At 45.6% G+C, this 13,719-nt stretch overlaps 1 protein-coding gene across 5 annotated transcripts in view; it reads right to left on the reverse strand.

The window, feature by feature from the left end:
* Nucleotides 1–7,390, reverse strand: part of DDX11 (DEAD/H-box helicase 11) — a 33,626-nt gene extending 26,236 nt beyond the window's left edge. For 3 of the 5 annotated variants that reach the window (XR_011439658.1, XR_011439657.1, XM_070269778.1), the window contains exons 1-2: nt 6,902–7,037; nt 3,485–3,632 (exon numbers count right to left, since the gene is read on the reverse strand). Coding sequence is in view for 3 of the 5 variants with exons in the window: in XM_070269778.1 (XP_070125879.1) it covers nt 3,485–3,632; nt 6,902–6,951 (198 nt within the window). In the remaining 2 variants the exon portion in view is untranslated. Of the gene's footprint in view, nt 1–3,484; nt 3,633–6,901; nt 7,045–7,248 lie in introns of those variants that run through there. The other 2 variants (XM_023642976.2, XM_001490596.5) reach the window with 2 other exon arrangements.
* Nucleotides 7,391–13,719: the final 6,329 nt, after the last annotated feature.

The raw sequence follows: 13,719 nt of genomic DNA on the forward strand, positions 1-13,719 counted from the left end.
CGAAAAAAAATTTGTAACTATACAGTGATGGATATTAACTAGACTTACTGGTGTGATCATTTCACAATGTACACAAATATTGAATCATTTTGTTGTACATCTGAAACTTATATAATGTTATATGTACATTATACCTCAATAAAAAATCATTAAAGAAATTAAAATCTTGAAAGAAATCAGAGAATAAGAACAAGTTCTTAAATATTAAAGATATGATAGCAGAAATAAACTGAATAGAAAGACTGGGCAATAAAGTTAAAAGAAATCTCAAGAAAGTAGAATTTAAAATAAAAAACAAACCAGGGTGCCCAAAGAGATGGGCAATTAGAAGAAAACATAATTACAGGATTAACCAGGGAGTCCAAAACCCAATGAATGGGAGCACAGGAAGATTACTATCAAATACAAGAAAATGTCTCAGAACTGAAAGGTGGCAGCCCAGATGGAAAGGCCGGCACAAGGAATTAACCACACGCACACCAGGCCCATCGACACGAGACTTCAGAACACAAGGAGCAAAGACAAGGTTCTGGGCTCTCTGGAGGGTGGGGTGGGGTCAGCTCACGAAGGACTAAGGTGCAAACTGCCGCTGGACTTCTCAATAGCATCACTGAAACTAAAGGGGCAATCGTGAAGGAAGATTGTTTTGAAGCTAGAATTATATACCCAACCAAACCATCAATATCAATCAAGTGAAAAGGTAGAATTAATACCTTTTCAGACCAGTAAAGTCTCAAATACTTACCTCCTACACAACTCTTCTCAGGAACATTCTCTACCAAAACAAGGAAGTGAACCAAGAAGATACGGAATCCAGGAAACAGAGAATCCAACACAGAAAAAATGAGGAAAGAATACACATAACAACATGGATGAATCCTAAAAATATTAGGCTGGCTGAGCAAAAGAAGCCAGACACAAAAGAGTACCAGGAAATTCTAGACAGATAAAATGAATCTACAGGAACAGAAAGTGGATGAATGACTGCCAGGGACGGGAGTGAGGTGGGGTGGCAGTGGGGGAACAGCAGCAAGGACCCACTGCCAAGAGGCACAAGGAACTGTTTGGGGCAATGGAAATGTTTTGCATCTTGATTGTGGTGGTGGTCATGAGTGTTTCCTTACGTCAAAACATTGAACTTGTAGACTTAAAAGGGGTACATTTTATTATACATCAATTATACTTAATAAAGCTATTTTTTTTAAAGGAGAGAAGGGAAATCCACGACAATAGCTGTGAAGTAGGTCTAAGGAGCGACTCATTCAGATTAGAGCAAAAGGACGGAGGACTTCAAGAAGGAAGTCTCCGGGGTAAAAAGGAATTGATAATCACTATGGACTGAACTGTGTCTCCGCAAAATTCATATGTTGAAACCCTAACCCACCCACCATGTGACTGTACTGGAGAAAGGGCCTTTAAGATGTGATTAAGTTAAATGAGGTCATAACAGGGAGCGCTGATTCTGCTAGAACCGGCATCCTTATAAAAGGAGCAGACACATCAAAGATCTCTTTCTCCCCGCCACGTGAGGACACAGAGAGAAGGCAGCCGTCTGCAAGCCAAGAAGAGTCCTCACCAGAAACCAGAGCCTGCTGAAAACTTGATCTTGCACTTTCTGGCCTCCAGAACTGTGAGAAAATAAATTCGTGTCGTTTAAGCCACCCAGTCTATGATATTTTGTTATGGCAGCCCAAAGCAGTAATTTTATGTATGGAATATCGTATCGGGAGACCACTGGATGGTGTGAGAGGAACTGGCACAGGTATAGTAAAAACTGAAACTTTTAAGAGGCAATTAATAATTCTAGAAAAACAAAAAAACTGTTCAAGAAAAAAATAATCATAGCATACTGACTTAGCAGAGACTAAAACTTTTAATATATACATTGGGAGGGTGGGGAGAGGGTGAGAAAAGAGATGGTAGGAAAGCTGTATCTTATCTACCAATAGGGAAAGGTACCAGTGATTAAAATCCAAGAAATAGCAACATAAGCTTATAACTTCAAAACATGCTATACAAGCATATTTCTTAAGAAACAGTTAAAAGAATTAAAAGTGCCTCCCAAGGAACCAAGTTTGATAAATTAGACTTTTTAAATAACATGCATTATTCTTTAATTAAATTTTGTGAGGCCGGCCCCGTGGCCGAGTGTTAAGTTCACACGCTCTGCTTCAGCAGCCCAGGGTTTCGCAGGTTCGGATCCTGGGTGCAGGCATGGCACCGCTCATCAGGCCATGCTGAGGCAGCCTCCCACATGTCACAACTGGAAGGACCCATAACTAAAAATATATACAACTATGTACCGGGGGGCTTTGGGGAAAAGAAGCAAAAATAAAATCTTAAAACAAAAAAAGAGTAAAGTTTAAAAAAGAAAATTCATATATTACTTTAAACAAAGGAGGAGGATATGTTCAACAAGAGAACAAGCTACAGAGTGGTCGGGTAAGGACCCGAAATATCAGAATCTGTTAACTGGGAAGTCATTACTGACCCTCAAAAATATTTCAGTGGGTTGGTAGGGGAAGAAGTCATGTTGCCCTGGGTTTAAATGGAAGGTAAGAAGGCTAGTAGAATACTATTTAAAGCACAAAACACTCCACATGTTATATTCATCACCCACATTTTGTTAACTGGCAGGACTTATTCCCTCCCACTCACTGTATATGAAAGAACAAAATGGAACAACGGAGTACTCCAGTCTGCACTCTTCTGTCCCACGAGACCGTGTCATCTTCAGAGAGAGTGACACACTTCCATCAGCAAGTGAGAGAATAGGGACAAGTCACTTTCTTTTATTCACTCACTCAACACACGCGTATTAAGAGCTTCCTCTGGGCCAAACCTGCCGAGCTCTGCTAAATGACAGGGACAGAGGTAAGGAGCACAAGGTCCTTATCCTCCAGGAGGCCCAGCTTTGCTGCGGTACCTTCACGTCAACATGCGTATTTCACTCTCACACAGTACTTGCTAGAAAAGGTAATAAAGTGCACAAGAGAAGTGGAAACGGGTCAGCACAGCCAGAATAATCCTCAATGGCCGGCCTGTAGTAAACCCTCCCTCATTCCAGGCCAGGAAGGAATTAGAGGCCCTTGATTGGACCCCTCCAGCACTCAGTAACCTAATTCCTGGAGACCAAACCAGTATGTTTAATCTTTGAATAAACCACAGTAATTTCTATGTTGCTCAACATGGCAGTAATTGTGTGCCTGAGAAATCTGAGAAGTTTCAGTGCTATGGGTCATGGTTTCCACTGTCACTCAAACTCTCATTTGCATTTACCTAATTCTTCTCAGACCCTGGGGCTGTGTTTAACAACTTAATAGAGCGAAGTGCCTAGCACTCAGAAAGATAAACTGACAGAACTACTTTCCCCAACGTCACACCATGAAAATCTCTGCACAAGCAAACAAGCATGCTAAGCTGCCCCTAATTTGTTGTAATCAGGGCTCCCAAGACCCTCCTGGGCCCGACGATTCATACTTACAGTGCCGGTTGGACTCTCAAATATCCCAATCTTGCCAGCCTCCAACACTTGGTATAGCTCTGCCATGAAGTCCTTCTGGATGGAATACGGTGTGAAGGGAAAAGGGAAATGGATGTCACCAACTTCCGGGGTTTTATTAGCCATGGTCCTAGGAGGGAAAAAAAAGACGGCTGTAGCAGAATGCAGCCCGGGAAAGCTCCCAGACAGAAACCCCCTGCCACTTGACCTGGGATGCCTTTGCTGCCTGGACACCTTCCTAAGGCCTCTAGAGAGCGTTGGAGCTTTCCTCTCCAAGACCTGTGCTCCGGGACTGAAGTTGTTGCTTGTAATTACTTCTGCAGCATTCTTCCCTCACATCTCACAATGCAGCCTTTGCAGGACAAAACTGCTTCACTTTACCCTATTGTGAAGCCCTGCAAAGTCACAACACAGAGGCAGAGAAGTCCAAGGACTGCTTTTCCACATGGCACAGCTGAACGCATACATCCCACTTTTACAGACAGCTTTAGTTCGCTTCTCAGTTCACCCTTGCCTCCATTTCCAGTACAAACCAGAGCTGCCTCCTAAAACTTTTTCAGCCTCAAGAAATTAGAGCTTCCTGTCTGGCTCCAGACTGGGAGAGCTCCCTTGACGGGGACCCAGCCCTGGCGGGAAGAGCTTCCCAATACTGAGCCCTCAGCGTTTCTCTTCCCTGCCAGGCCAAGGTCTAAGAGAAACTGCTCTGCTGCGTCGTCTCATCTTTTCTCTCCTCTTCTGAACCTAACTTCTCTGAGAGCTTTTGCATACCCTTTCTCCTCTAATCACCATTTGGAGGACTGACTCTCCCATCCTAGTTCCCACACTCTCTCATTGGAAGTCACTGCTTCAAGCTGTTTAGCAGGCCTATCTCTTCTAAGTACAAATATCAATAAATCTAAAACCCAGTTACATCTTTGCTATGTAACTGGCCTCGATAAGACTCGTGACAGTGTCAATCACTTATGAGGCGAAGGTAGCTGCCACGATGTTCCTCAGTTCCAGTTTAGGGCCAGTTAAAATGACAAGCGAGGTGGAGGGGTAACTCTAAGGAGGGTGACTTAAAAAAACTAGGACAATTCAACACTGAGAGGGAGGCAGGTGATCGGAAACCATTAAAACCTGCGGGGAAGAAGTAACCAATTCCGCGCACCTCCTATGCATTCAACACTCTCCAGGCCCTTTTAGCATCCCATTTAATCTGTATGACGCTGTAAGGATACGGTTATTGGCTACTGATGCTTACAGAAATTACAGAATTGTTCAAAGTCTCAGCTAGTAAGAGGAGACCCAGGGATCCAAACCCAGGTCCACATGGCTCTGTTTTAGTCAAATTCACCTGGCTGCAAGAGATAACTAGCATAAGTCGAAGGGAGATTTACTGAAAAGATACATATTGAGAGATTACAAATTGAGACGATCTAGAAAAACCAAGAACTGAAGCTGGTGACAGAGCGGGACGTCTTGCAGACTAGAAGTACAAAGTAGTTCAGATTTCAAGACAGCTCCAGGAACCTCGCCAGCAAGTCAATACCCATGGATTTCCATTCTCCTGCTCAGTCACGTGCCGGATGGAGCCAGTACTTGCTCTGCTTCCTTACTCTCAGCCTCTCATTATCCAAACTTCAGCCGGCACATGGCCTCTTCAGCCACCTCTACCTTTTAGCTTCAGCTCCTAGCGCCAAAGGAAAATTCTTTTCATGTTTCCTCGTTGTAAATCCCAAGAGAAAAATCTCATCAGCATCTCCTCAAGAAAGAGCACTGGTCAGCCTTCAGACGGTCTGCTGAGGGGCTCAGCCTAATCTAATCAGCTCGGGCCTTGCACGTGCTGTCCCCCTCCTGCCTGGGGAATGACGTGTCCTCAATACTTAGGATGCAGCTCACCTCCTCAGAGAAGCCTCTCTCTCTCTATCCTCCACCCTATAGTGGTCACATACCACCCGCATGCCCCCGCTCAAACACACACACATACACGCCACTCTGCTTTAACTCACTCTTTTATCTCCCTACCCTGTACTCAATTTCTTCATAGCTCTTAGCACTATCTGAACTTATTTTACTTACTGTCCTCCCTCACTGGAATATAAGCTGCAAAAAGGAGGAACCTTGCCTGGCTTGTTCTTCACTGCCCCTAGCACTCAGGACAGGTGCTTTGGCACCTAGAAGGTATCCAACAACAGTAGGATGAATGAATGAATAGCCAGCTTGACACGGGCTGCAGGTGGTTTCTGTTCTTCAAAGGTGTAGGGAGAGGAGGTCCCAGCAAGGTCTGAACACACACCTGCCAGACCTCCAAGCCCCTGAGCTCTGTCTTTCAACCCTCTTCCTCCCACCAGGCCAACGAGGGCGAAAAGACCGGTTGCCAAACTTTAGCATGACAACTCGAAAGGAGACAGAACAAAAGCAATCGTTATTTCCCTTCCCTGTGGATCTCATTACCCTAGAAGCAGCACAAGCTAAGCCGTAACTTAAAGAAGGGTTAGATGAGCCATGAATAACGGATGCACTCAGCGCTGCTAAGGACGTCGGTGTGTCTGCTCCTCCAGCTCGGCCGTGTGGAGGACGACCACGCGCCCCGCACAGCCCTCCCCGGGCTCCCGCAGCGCCGAGGCACCCGCCCCACGGCCACTCCACCGCCCCGACGGCGGGGGCACCGCGGAAGCCGCAGGGCTGCAGCGGGACGAAGCGTTCGCTTCCTCCACTCTCCAACTACCACTCGTTATTTACTCGGGTGTAACTTTTGCTGCAGACTGGACTGGGTCGCCCTCCCCAAGTCCACGCGTTAAAGCCTAATGGGCGGGGCGGGGTGGGCCCGCGGGTGGAGACAGGGCTTTCAGGAAAGACGAAACTAACTACAGAGGAAAAGTGTGAACGCAGTCATTAGACGGGGCCTCATCTTTATAAGGACCGGCGCCCTGATACACGGGAGCGAGCTCGGCCACGTGAGGACACAGCAAGCAGGCGCCCCCGCCAGGCAGGCCGGCACCCTGGTCCCGGCTGCTGAAACTGAGAAATCAAGCTTCTCGGTCAGTCTGTGCAGACCGACACCGCTGTCGTAGATTTCTCCTGCCGGCAGGCTCCGCAAACGCCTTAGGCTCACACAGCGGAGGCCCGGCCGGGACCCCCGCCTCCGCCCCCAGCGCCGCACTGCGCAGGAAAAGCCCGCCATGTCCCGGCCTTTACTGCCACTTTCATGACTCTTCCTCCAACAACCCGGCGCTCCTGACTGGACCCTGCTCCGCCCTGGTTCCCCGAAGGGCGGCAGGGCAGGGCCGCCAGCAGTAGGGGCTCGGGGTCAGACTGCCGAATTTGGGATCCCAGCTGTATTTTTCCTTAAGTTAATATCCCTAGGCCTCAGTTTCCTCATCTGTAGAAGAGAGCTGGGTAACAGCGAACACTCACAGCACGGAAGTGAGCACTACGTCAGACACTCCATGAGGAGCGCACAGCATAGCCGGGCGCCCTGGGAGCCCCTCCTGCGTGCCAGCTACTCCTCCAAGCACCGCTCCAGTTCACCTGCAGGTCCCGCCCCCGCCGGCCTCCCCATCCCCCTGCATTGGTTCCTTGCCTGTCAATCAAATGCTGGCCCCGCCCCCAAGCTCCGGAACGTTTTCCCGCTCAAGACTCGCCCCGCCCCTTTCCACACAGCACCGCCCCCTCCGCCCTATTTGCGTTTCCAGCGGAGTCTGCCCTTTCTCATCTCGCTCCTCCTCGTCCGCAGCTGTGTCACCACGCAGTACTGCGCTCACCCTCTTCGCCAGCAGGACTGCCTCGCCGAGGCCCGGCCCCAGAGGAATCACAATGGAACGTGGCTGAATTTGAAACCGCGCTCCTCTCCGTCAACGTCGGCCCAGGGCGGAGCGTGCTGCGCTGCCACGCCCCCACGACGCTGCGCGTGTGCACCCAGAGCCTGGGAGGGGCGTGGTTTCCTCCTTTTACGCCACTGCGCTTGCGCGGCGGGCTCAGGGCGGCTGTCTTTTTTTTTCTGGCGTTAAGAGCCGTGCCAGGGTCGGACCTTGTGGTCAGGTGTACAGTCCACAGCCTTTGGGCTTAGCGCCGTACCTTCTTCTTCCTTCCAGGCAGGTACAGGGATGTGTGATGGAGCCTCCGTCAACTAGCGCCAGATGTACTCAAAAGTGCTCAACAGTTGGCTTGACTTGATCAAATTCCCCATTATTTACCAAACACGCGAGGAACTAGATGCTGTAGCCGAGAATCAGGAAACCTGCGTTCTAGTCCCGGCTCTTGTCAGGCCTTAATATGTGTGAACCTAAGTTATTTTACTTCCAAAATGGAAGGTACCTGCCCTGCCACCTCAACAGGGCTGTGCAGGATCTTCCCTGTCTTCAGATCATGAAAATGAAAGAACTTTGGAAGACAAGCAGCTTTGTGAATTGTTCTTACTCGGTGCCAGGCACGACCCTTGGGGACAAAGAAGATAAAGCACCAGCCTTGCCTTAAGGGAGCTCACCTTCTAGTTGGGAGGACAAAACACATCACCTTAACATCCCCTAGACTTGGGTTGTTTGCTCAATGGAGGGGATTGGCTACATGACCTCTACGAGCTTTTCTCAGAGTATGTCCAATGTGTATTTTTTCCACCACCACCAAGCAGTCAACTCAATTTGGACACTCTGGAAACTGCATCAGATCCCACATTAAGGGCTCGATCTTGTATTACTGACTGTAGAACTTGTAGCCCAGGTTAAGGGCTCAGTCCTACAAGACTGAGACTTCCAAGGCCAATCGCAAGTCCAGGTTGTCACCTGTGCTTTTGACCTACCAGCTATAGGTGGGAGTTTCCCATGATGCCCTCCTTGGGTTCGATTAATTTGCTAGAGAGGCTCACAGAACTCAGGAAAACATTTTACTTACTGGATCACCAGTTTACTATAGAAGGCAATAACTCAGGAACAGCCAGATGAAAGAGATGCATAAGGCAAAGGATGCGGGAAGAAGCGCACAGCTCCCATGCCTTCTGGGCACACCATTCTCCCAGCACTTCTACAGGTTCACCAACCTAGAAGCTTTCTGAACCCAGTCCTTTTGGGTTTTTATGGAGGCTTCATTACATAGGCATGATTGATTAACTCATTGGCCATTGGTGCTTGAACTCAATCTCCAGCCCCTCTTCCCTCCCAGGAGGTCTTGGGGTAGGACTAAAAATTCCAACTCTCTAATCACTGGGTTTGTTCCCCTGGCAACGAGCCCCCATCCTTAGGTTACCTAGGGACTTTCCAAAAATCACCTTTATCACCACAATATCACAGTATGGCTCTATGAAGTGATAATGGGGGCATTTTATGCTAAGTGCTCCCCCAGAATGACATTGATAATTGTGTGACTTCCCAGCAGGATCAAGGAATGTTAGGGACAGTTGCTGGGACTTGAAGGAAAGGCTTTCAGGGAGAGGAGCCAGTGTCTCAAGCTGTGTGAAAGCTTGGGGGTGGAAACTTACAAAAGCTGATTCCAGAGTTAGCACTTCCAGCTACCACTGGCTGGACCATGGGGAGACGGTGGGAACTAATACCCATCAGGGTCTTGGAATGTGGCCCACCAAAATCCTGACAAGGTCTCTGATGCCTCAGTTTTAACTTTAAAATTCATGTTGCATTCTACTCCATAACATCTATGTTTGTTGTAGCATAAAAAATGTATCAGAGTAATTGTCATCTGGTAAACTTGAACTTCAAGAAGATACACTAGGTTTGGGCCTATTACTTCAAAGTCCTCCCCTCCCTCCTCCACACACACACTCATAGGGTATGAGTCCTCTAGTTTAAGAAGCACCATTGGAGGGGGGCCAGCCCTGTGGCCAAGTGGTTAAAGTTCCGCATGCTCTGCTTTGGTGGCCCGGGGTCACGGATTTGGATCCCAGGTGCAGACCTACTCCACTCATCAGCCATGCTGTGGCGGCATCCCACATACAAAATCGAGGAAGACTGGCACAGATGTTAGCTCGGGGCCAATCTTCCTCACAAAAAAGCAGCAGCATTGGAGGAACAGAAGATGGTAAGACACGAAGGTAAGTCGGGGTCTGGTTGTAGAAGACCTTAAACAACAAGAAAGGATGTTTAGATTTCATACTGTAAGCCATTTGCAAGACACTAAAACGTTTTGAACAGCAGAGTGAAATTGGAAAAGCAATGCCTTGGGAATATTAAGCCAGCAGCAGCGTGAAGGACGGTGTGGAGGGCAGAGAGATCAGAATCAAGCAAACAAGCTGGGTTATGCAGTAAACCAGACAATGCAGTAGGGACTTGGACCTCAAGAGTGTCAATAGGAACGGAGAGGATGGAAGCAGTTAATAGACCAGGCTGTAAACCTGGATCATGGACCTCTCTCTTCCCTCATCCTCAACCCAAGGGTTATATTTAGAGAGTAACACTCCCAACGTAAGACTCTGGGCTTTGTCCCAAAGGTAAAATCAGAAGTTAGCCTTATGTGGACCACCTCTGCATTTCTTACTAAAGAGCCTTAGATGATGCCATTCATTGAATTAACTCAAAGTCCTTCTTAACAAACTCCTCTTAAGACTCAAGGCCAGGGGGAAAAATTTTTCTCCTTATGTACAGATATGCTTTCCGTACCTGGACAGTCAGAGTATTTAACCCATCACGCACTCTTCCTTGCTGCTAGTAATCTCGGAGCTAAATGCTGTGCATTGTGTTAGTTTTTCAATGGCCAGTATTTTTTGATACTTTCTTTTTTTCCCCTTTCTCATTATTTCTTGCTAATTTTAAGTACATGCCTAGAAAAGTCAGACTGCCCGGATTCAGATCCCCACTCCACTATTAATTACCTGGGTCACTTTGGCAGGTATGTAAGCTTTGAACCTCCGTTTTCGCACTTATAAAATGGAGACAATAGCAGGATTTACCTTAAAGGATTCTTGTGGGATAAATGAGATAATCTTGGTAACATAAAGGGCTTAGCACCTTGCATACCACATTATAAAAGCTCAACGAAGTTTAGTATTAGTATTAATTATTAGCTATTATTAGCTATTAATAATTACTATTATTGTTAATTGGGTTTGGTTTTAGTGTCCCTATGCTTTTATTATGTTTCTTTACGTCCTCTTTAGAAATAGCTATGATATAAACCTAACAATAAATAAATAAAATCTAACAGTAAGTGAAGTTCGCTCCTGACTAACTGTGAACCAAATTTGGAGATTTAGATCTTTGGCAATTGGAAGAGCAGAAATAAGGAGGTCAAGACTAATAGTGCATTTTGAGGAGGAATGTGAATCTTGTTTTTGTGATATTTAAATTTATGCAGTTTGATGGAGTACACATTAATGTGTAGGTTGGGGGGGAGGAGGTCATCCATGTTACAGGCAGGATCGGAGCCTCTCAAAGGCATCTTAGCCAGGGTGTATCCTCGCTTTGGCATTCATTCATTCAATAAATATTGACCGAGCACCAGTCCAGAAGCTGAATTAGCTTAGTAAACTCAGAAATTATCAGGCTCACTACAAACCCGTGATCACTAAATTTACATGTGTGCCAATGGACTACTTCAGAGAGGAGCCATTGCCAGTGAGCATAAGCTCATTTATCTCTTCCTATTTGGGAAGACAATGTGATTTGGAAGGTTGCTTGGTGAGCTTAGAATCAGAACAAGGAAAACATAGGAATTTGAGTGAGAAACGTTACCTAGGCACTGGGGAAGTCCCAGTAAATATGCCTGCCCCCAAAGAGAAAACACCTCTCTAGAGACCAGATTGCTCCCATCCCCAAGACCTCATGTGCCTCTCTCTGGAACAGGGCAATATGCACTCTAATAATATTTGCATCTCTGAATGTTAGTTTCTTTGATTACTGTGTCCAGTGTGTATATTACTTTCGCTCACTAAGCCACACTCTAGTGGCATACCTTCTGTTTCCTCACGTAATGGGTTGATCTAATTAGTCAAACTGAATTTTCAGGCTGCCCCAATCTCACTGTCTCTGTGAGAGATTCAGTTGTGTTTGAAATGGGGGATTAGAGTTCAGGAAAGAGGCAGGAGCTGCATATATGGATTTGATCACCCCTGGGTTAAGGCACTAAAGCAATGGTAAGTGGTAAACTTTCTGAAGAAGTGAATAGTTATAAGAAAAAAAAAAAAAAGGAGGGAGGCATCCACATGCAAAAGAATGAAGGTAGACCCTTACCTTACGCTATATATAAAAATTAACTCAAAATGGATTTAAACATAAGAATTAAAACTATAAAACTCTTGGAAGGAAACATAGGGGAAAAACTTCATGACGTTGGATTTGGCAGTGGTTTCTTGGATATGACACCAAAAGCACAGGTAACAAAAGTAGAAAGAGATAAATTGGACTACAACAAAATTTAAAACTTCTGTGCACCAAAAGATACAATCAGTGAAGTGAAAAGGCAACCTACAGAATAGAAGAAAATATTTGCAAATCATATATCTGATAAAGGGCTAATATCTATAATATATAAAGAACTTCTATAACTCAAAAACAAAACAAAAAAACAATTAAAGTATGGGCAATGGACTTGAATATACATTTCTCCAAAGAAGATATAGAAATGGCCAAGAAGCACATGCAATGATGCTCAACATCGCTAAGCATTAGAGAAGTGCAGTCAAAACCACACTGAGGCACTACCTCACACTCATTAGGATGGCTGCTACTTAAAAACAAACGGAAAATAATAAAGGTTAGCAAGGACATGGGGAAAATGGAACTCTTGTGCACTGCTGGTGAGAATGTAAAATGGTGCAGCCACTATGGAAAACAGTATGGCAATCCCACTTCTGGGTATATACCCAAAAGAAGTGAAAGCAGGATTCAAACAGATATTTGTACACCCATGTTTATAGGCACAAAATTCATAATAGCCAAAAAGTGTTTGCAACCCAAGAGTTCAACTGATGAATGAATAAACAAAATGTGGTATCCACATATAATGGAAGATTATTCAGCCTTAAAATGAAAGAAAATTCTATGCATTCTACAACATGGATGAACCTTGAGGACATTATATGTATTAGTCAGGGTTCTCCAGAGAAAAAGAACCAACATGTGTACATATAGATTTATTTTAAGAAATTGGCTCATGTGATTTTGGAGGTTTGGCAAGTCCAAAATTTAATGGGGTAGGCCGGCATGCTGGAGACTCAGAGAAGAGTTGAAGTTCAATATAAAGGCTGTGTGCTGGCAGAATCTCTTCTAGCTCTGGGGAGGTCAGTCTTTGTTCTATTAAGGTCTTCACCTGATTGGATGAGGCCCACCCACATTATGGAGAAGAATCTGCTCTACTCAAAGTCCACTGATTTAAATGTTAATCTCATCTATAAAACACCTTCACAGAAACACCCAGAATAATGTTTGACCAAATATTTTGGCACTGTGGCCCAGCCAAGTTGACACATAAAATTAACCACCACATTATGCTAAGTGAAATAAGCCAGTCACAAAAAAAGGCAAATACTGTATGATTCCACTTACGTGAGTACCTGGAGTAGTCAAATTCATAGAGACAGGAGAAGTCCAAGCTTGAAGCAAATCGAGGTGCAAATCAAAAAGCCAAAGATAGAGTATAAAGCCAGGCTGAAGGCCAAGGGGGCAAATGCCCATGCATAAAGCACTGGAAGTCTCAGCTCTTGGGTTCAGGAGCTAAAATCAGAGTGGTGTTTCTCCTCTAAAGTTCAGCTATCGCACCAACCCCCACCAACTACACTCTGTCATCCTAAAGAGTGGACATCTCTCTATCGAGTCAGAGGACAATGTCTCACACCTGTGTACTAGTCAGGATTCTCCAGAGAAACAGAACCAATAGGATGTGTGTGTGTACATAGAGAGAGCGAGAGAGAGAGAGCGGGAGAGAGCGGGAGATTTCTTTTAAGGAATTGGCTCACATGATTATGGAGCCTGGCAAGTCCAAAATCTGCAGGGTGAGCCATCAAGCTGAGGACACAGGGAAGAGTTGATGTTGCAGAGTTCAAGTCCAAAGGCCATCTGCTGGCAGAATTCCTTCTTGCTCTGAGGTGGTTAGTCTTTTGTTTTATTCAGGCCTTCAACTGATTGGATGAGGCCCACCCACATTATAGAGGGCAATCTGCTCTACTTATTTACAATTTAAATGTCAATGTCATCCAAAAACACCCTCACAGAAACATCCAGAATAATGTTGACCAAATATCTGGGCACCACGGCTCAGCCAAGTTAACACATAAATTAACCATCACACCTAGA

Source organism: Equus caballus, chromosome 6 (assembly GCF_041296265.1).
Source record: "Equus caballus isolate H_3958 breed thoroughbred chromosome 6, TB-T2T, whole genome shotgun sequence".
In the NCBI taxonomy this organism is placed as follows: domain Eukaryota; kingdom Metazoa; phylum Chordata; class Mammalia; order Perissodactyla; family Equidae; genus Equus; species Equus caballus.